The sequence below is a fragment of the Zea mays genome, chromosome 6 (assembly GCF_902167145.1).
Source record: "Zea mays cultivar B73 chromosome 6, Zm-B73-REFERENCE-NAM-5.0, whole genome shotgun sequence".
In the NCBI taxonomy this organism is placed as follows: Eukaryota; Viridiplantae; Streptophyta; class Magnoliopsida; order Poales; family Poaceae; genus Zea; species Zea mays.
Genome location: NC_050101.1, coordinates 79877265 through 79884038, shown reverse-complemented (window position 1 = coordinate 79884038; position 6774 = coordinate 79877265). Strand labels below are relative to the sequence as shown.

The window sequence follows — 6774 nt, the reverse complement described above, 5'->3', positions numbered from 1 at the left end:
CTTATCCCCAGAATATTCCCACGAGGGGAGGTTACAGACAGTCATTACAGTAAAGGCTATTACAAACGCAGTCTGTAATGCGCTTATCCTCGCGGGGCCCGTTACCTTGGGCCGAATCCCGTGTGGGCCTCCCAGGGCGGTGACGAAGTGGGAGACTCGTAGACTTCGACAGAGACTTCGTCTTGCAACAGAGAGGACGAAGGGGACCGCCAATCAATGTCTTCGGCTTGATCGGACGTGTTTGGTGGATGTAGCCTTCGTCGAAATGATGAGCAGACGAAGGTATCGAGCAAAAGGTAGCGTGATAGCCTTCGCCCCAACAAATACCATAAGCCACAACCATGACCGTCGACAAGAAGGAAAGGATAGAGGAACCGATCGAACCGCAGCAGTCATCTCCCGGCCCGCTGCAAACGTTCCTGGTCTACTCCCATCCCATCACACATGCATTTCCGCAATCAAAAGCATCACGTAAACTGACTGGGAAAGCGCAGATTTTAATATGTGCACCGGGAGGATATAAAAAATGTGCCAAACCGAAGGTGCTTGCATCGCCACGTTATCCGAATATGGCTTTCAACGACATTTGGTAGGTTTTTGTTGTACGTGCAGTAACGACAGAAAAAAAAAACGGAGACGTGCAGCAGTGACAGCGTCATATGCATCTAATCTGCTGGCCGCCTTCCATTCCAGTCCACACACACACAACAATCATTAACGAGAGTGCTCTGGCCTCTGGCTAGCTATCTCGTCCGGTCCTGCATCAGGTCGTAGATATAGTGGGGATAGTTTTGTTGTTGGTCTGGAAAGAAGAGAGGGAAAAAAAAAGATCCATGGCGACGGAGGAGGCCGGCCGTGCCCTGGCGACGAAGGCGAAGCTGGTGGCGGCGGTGCTGGTGCTGGAGCTGCTCGTCGCGGGCTTCCACGTCGTGTCGAGGGCGGCGCTCGACATGGGCGTCAGCAAGATGGCGTTCCTCGTCTACCGGAACGCCGCAGCCCTGCTCGTGGTCGCCCCCGTCGCCTACTTCCTCGACAAGTGAGTGGTCTATGCATGTGATGAACTCTGCACAGGTCGTAGTTAGTATTCCCTTCTGATTATGTATGTATATGCCCCTTCACAGGAAAGATAGGCCGCCCTTCACGCTACGCTTGCTGATGGACTTCTTCTTGCTGGCTGCAGTCGGGTAAGGTGTATGTATACAGCATCATCTGTATCCATGGCCATGCATCCCTTATTTTTAAGTCAGCACAGCAGTGCATCAGTTTCTAATAAGTAACCCTAATCCGCGTGCAGGGTAACCTTCACACAGGGGCTCTACATCCTCGGCCTGTACTACCTGTCACCAACCTACGTCTCTGTCATCCAGAACTCAGTCCCTGCGATCACCTTCGTCATGGCCGCTAGTTTGAGGTCGTAGCAAGGGGAGGACGTTTGTTTGGGATTATATATAATCTTCCTAGATTATATTTATAATCCGACAAATCTTTAACTAACACTTGGTTGGTTGAAACAGAATCGAACAGGTAAATGTGAGGAGCAGATACGGGCTGGCAAAGATGCTAGGCACGGTGGTCACCATAGCGGGGGCAACCGTCATAACCCTCTACAAAGGGACGCCATTATTGACAGAAACAGCTCATGCAGAGGGCACCACGCACACGCTGGAAGGCACCCACACGCTCGGAGGATGGGTCGCAGGATGCCTCATCATGTTCGCGAACTGCATTTGCTTGTCTGCGTGGATGGTTCTGCAGGTCGGTCTGTTGTTTTAATTTGCCCTGTATTTAACTTGTTGTTTTTAGAGTTCATTTGGCTGAGCTTCACTTTATAATTCTCTAGCTTCAAGAGTTAGAGTGATTCTGAATGATTCTCTAGCTCTAAGAGTTAGAGTGATTCCAAATGATTCTTTAGCTGAAGTGAATTTATTTGACGAAAACTGTTTGCTAAATAGGTTGTGAAGTGATTTCTGATAGATTAGAAAGTGGGATGTAGAAACAGGTTTTTTTTCTTCCACTTTATAGTTTAAAATATAGACTATGTTCACTTCACTCACATGTACTCCCACTATGAAGCAGTTCAGATTTTTACCGTTTAACTCTGCAGGAGTGATTCTCGTTGGAATCGGAGCTGTTGGAGCTGTGTCAAACGTCTCCTACTCTTACGGCTACACATGCACAGCCTGACTCTTGGTAATAACCATCCGCAGGTCCCGGTTCTGAAGAAATACCCAGCTAAGCTGTCGTCTTTCACCATCACTCTGGCGTTGGGTTTCGTCCAGCTCGCTGTCGTCGCGCCGTTTTTCGAGAGCGACGTTGAGAGGTGGAAGATCAGCTCAGGAGGCGAGCTTTTCACCATCCTGTATGCTGTAATTCTCTTTTTCCTTATAAGCTCATCATGCGTTGCCTGCCTCGCTAACTGTGTGCGATTATTATTCAAGACCTTTTTGCTAAGATATCTTATTTACTGTCTAAATAGAAGTCTGTGGCTACGTACATGTTTTTCTTAAACATGCGTGTCTGATCATATTTCTTGGGGGCAATTTTTTTTGCAAGTGAATATACGTACGTTAACGTCTTGCTTGTGCTAATGAAGGGCGTTGTGGTGCTTGGAATCGCCTGGTATCTCATGATCTGGTGCATAAACAAAGGAGGGCCTCACTTCGTTTCCGTCTTCCAGCCACTGCAAACCGTCATGGTCGCCATCATGGCCGCCATCTTCCTTGGCGACACACTCTACATTGGAGGGTAAGAAACACACACCACACCATCAAGTTAGTTTGTGACTCATTAAATTTTTGAACTTTTTTTTGTTGAATGATTTATAGAGTCATAGGTGCGGTGATCATAGTCGCGGGTCTGTACTGTGTACTGTGGGCGAAGAGCAAGGAGACCAAAAGCAGCGGCGATCTCCTAGTCCTTCCTGAAAGAAGCCCCGCGCAGCAGAATCTCCTCCAGCGTGAAGATTGAAGCGAGACCACTCACTGTACTGTACGGTTCTCGGCCGGCTGTAGCTGCCCCAACAAGAAATATGGGGGTGTTTGGTTTGAGAAATCACTTCATCCAAAATGTGGTGGTGCATCATGAGTCCATTACTCAAATTTGGTGGGATGACCTTATGCCTCATATTAGTACTAACTAAATAACTATAAGAAATGGGGTGATGATGGATCAACTCAATCCATTCCACAAACCAAACAAAAAAGTGAGGAGTGAGAAGACGATGGACTAGATCATTCCTCAAACCAAACAGCTTATATATTCCTTGTATCGTCAGTTGGACAGGCCAATAGATGATGTCGCCTGTGCAACCTTGTTGGCCGAGGGCCACTTTCGATTTTGTCTATTGGTTCTTTTAGAGCAACCATCCCGATGCGATGACACTGTAGCTCTCTTAGGATGTGTTTGGTTGCAATGACAGAACGGGACGGGATAGGACGATCTCTCGAATAAGGTTGTTTGGTTCAGAGCCAAAGGTTAGGACATAACTATCCGAATGTTGTCCCCAGTTGTCCCTCAATTTTGGAGGGACGGGAGAGGACGCCAGGGGACGTCTCTGTCCTAGCTTGATGCAAATAAGAAATTTTAAAATTTCAGGAAATTCTCAAATGCCGATGTTTTCCGTTCTTATTGAGCTCAGCCCAACAAGCGTTGACTTACTGCTACGCGGCCGACCAAAGGCCCAACACCTTCCCGTCGCCGAAGCCACGCAAGCCCAACAAACCAACCCGTATATGTCGTACTCCAACATCTTTTCTGGAAATTTTTAGTTGTTAAGATCTTATTATGTAGTAGAGTCCACGCGAAGAAACGACATTTTGGCTCCACTTTTGCCTTCCAAGTTGGTAGTAGATTGCTCTTGGCATAAGCTCCAATGGACTGGGGCAAATAGCCATCATTGGTCTAGCGTCAGTATATGTCGTACTCAACCCCTGGATTTATTTGCACCTCGCGTAGAGCTTCCCAGAGAGCCACGTACTCTAATTTCCTTGGCCCCAACAACCGCTGAAATGTGGGAGATGCCATGGGTGATCCATCTGTTTTTTTGTAGTGGCTTTTAGAACTGAAATATTCTTCCATAAGGACTTGGCAAAAAGTGTGGGAGCTATCAACCGTGCTGACGTGCCATCGATCCAACACAAACGCCAAAAAGAAGCTTTAGCCCCATTGCCCACTGTCACCACTGTACATTGTAGATACATGAAAGAGATCCCGATCAACCTTGCTACAGGGTATGTCCAAACAGACCCAAGCTCTTTCTTGATTTTTTCCATTCAAACCAAAGCCAACGAAGCCGTAAAGCTCTTGCAAAACGCTCCAGATCAACGATTCTCATACTTACCACCTAGGTTCAAAGGGCGCTTCACTAACGCGACGACCACCTGACAAGGCAATGCCCACCATAAATATTTTATGGTTCCTCTCCCTTCCATAAGAAACTGCGATGATTTTTGTCAATTTTCTTAAAAATCGACCTCTGTTCTAGGAACACAACCAATTGGTAAATCGGCCGAGCTGGTAGCACTGTTTTAACCAAAGTCAATTGTCCAGCCTTATATAACAGCTTCCCTTTCCATCCCGAAAGCCTGGCCCGCACCTTGTCTAACAATGATTGCACATCAATTTTTCCAAGGTTTCTCAAATGCAGGGGAGCCCAAGATATCTACCCAGGAATGATGCCAACTTCGCCAGGAACCACATGGGCAAAGACTCAGTCACACCTGCATGACAACGAATCGGAAAATTTATGTCTTATTAAGGTTAAACTTAAGCCCCGAGCAGCGACTCAAAGTTTGCAGGATATGTTGGAGGACACCAAGCTCAGCCTCAACTGGTGTAACCAAAATACCCTAACATTATTGTCCAAAAAAGCTTCAAACCTAAAACCCCGATAGGAATCAAAATTGACGTCCCCTTGAAGGAGCAGTGGTGAATGATATGAGATGAGAGAGGCGATCGCTCGCAGGTCGGAGCGCGGGAACACCTAGGAAATAAATCCATATCCAAAGCCAGAAACACCTATGACACAAACACCCACTACTGTCAATAACAGACCACCATACACTAAGCCAAGAACACATACTTCCTTGGAGACACATCATATAGGGGAAACTACTAGCACACACCACTGGCCCAATAATGTGAGCCCAAGATCAACTGGCCTTACGCCGCAAACTCCGACTGGTGCCACTGTCACCCTGGTAGATTTCTTTATCTTCTTTGTCTCCTTCATGCCGAGGTTGGCCAGCAAAATAATTATTGCCTCCGCCTTGCCCTTGGTCAGTGGGTGATCAAAGTGCTGCAAAAGTTGTTCAACAACATCAAGGAGACAAATTTAATTTTTTGACAAAAGTTGTATTAACAAAAGTTGTTAATACAGATAGTTCATTGCGATCAGATGCTGAATTTAATTTTTTGACCAGAAGAAGACCTTCAACTATTTGTAGTGCTCATTTGCCTAATCTATTCCTAGCCTTTTTTTGCTAGTCTGCTGCTTTTGCGTTGAATGGGACTGCAGGTTTCCATCAAAAGCACCACTAGGCTGTCTACTGCAAGAGGGACCTGCAATTTGCAGGGTGAGAGGCAAATTATGTGCACTATTATTGAAAGTTTGATCTCCAGTAGGAAGGTTATGAGAGGGAGAAAACTCCATAGCTGCTGCTGTAATATTGGAGGTGGGAAGATGGTGATTTGTTTGGACTGGACAGTTACCTAGGACTGGATCTGGGAGCGGCCTAGTGATTGACATAAGAAATTCATCAAGGCTAGGGATGGGAGGTACCTCCGGTGGAGGAGCAGAGAGTTTTCTAGTGCTCACAAGAGGAGACATCATCCATGGGTTGGGTGGACTAGCTGCAACACCTGCACGAGCTTGGCCACCCTAGCTGCCTGAGAATATGCTGCATCCAAACACCAAACTACAATAGACTTCTTCAATCATCGGGTCAACCTCTAAAACATTAAAAACAACATCCCAAGATAATGCATACAAAAATCAGAACCATATCCTTGCTTGCTAATCGCAGCAAGGTGTGTTACAGACTTCTCCTCAATAAAGTGCACTAAAGGCTCGGCAAAGGAGACCTTCTTGTTAGAGAGATGCTTGGGGTGCCATAGGCCCACACCAGCTTGGAGTTTGTACATGAAAGCACCTTGGCCCCAAGGAAGATGATGAACATCATGCCGACAACGATATTGTGCAGGAGTGCGAGACCACTCCCCCGGCGATGAGAGAAGGTGTAGCACAGTCGTTGACCGAACCATGACATCGAGACACTCGATCCCAAATAGAGCGACTACGGATGACAGGATGATGGCTACCATCATGACCATCATGCTCATCGTCTCCCCGGTGCCATGATCGGTCATCACGCTCCAACGGGCGCCCACGCTCCCCTAGGTGGTTAAGGACACCATAATGCCACTCCATCACTCAGTGGCGCTTCCTGCTAGGCCCCCCACCGCCACCCAGGAAAAAGCTAAGATCTTCAATTACCTTCATGTGGATAAGCACCTTGAAGAGCAGGCCATGCTTGATGCCAACCGACCTCACATGATGGATAGCTCCTCACTGGTTGGATCAGTGATGGTCAACCAAGCCACACGTGGCACCAAGTTGGGGTCGGAGCACCACACCCACAAATCAAATGTCCTAATTCTCAGGCGAAAGCTAGACTCTTCCACAAAGTGGGTACCACAGTGAGAGCCAATGATCAGAGCTGCCACCTCCTCATTCCAAGCATGCACTAGAATACTGTGGGATAGATATTCCCGGAT

The 6774-nt window shown here is 47.2% G+C and overlaps 1 protein-coding gene across 1 annotated transcript; it reads left to right on the top strand.

The window, feature by feature from the left end:
- The first annotated feature begins 708 nt into the window (after window positions 1–708).
- On the top strand, window positions 709–3077 carry LOC100272328 (nodulin-like protein). Its single transcript, NM_001146812.1, has 7 exons — window positions 709–1036; window positions 1122–1184; window positions 1295–1411; window positions 1515–1755; window positions 2208–2366; window positions 2594–2745; window positions 2826–3077. Exons 1-7 carry the CDS (start codon window positions 834–836, stop codon window positions 2965–2967), a joined length of 1077 nt encoding a protein of 358 aa, NP_001140284.1. The 5' UTR covers window positions 709–833; the 3' UTR covers window positions 2968–3077.
- Window positions 3078–6774: the final 3697 nt, after the last annotated feature.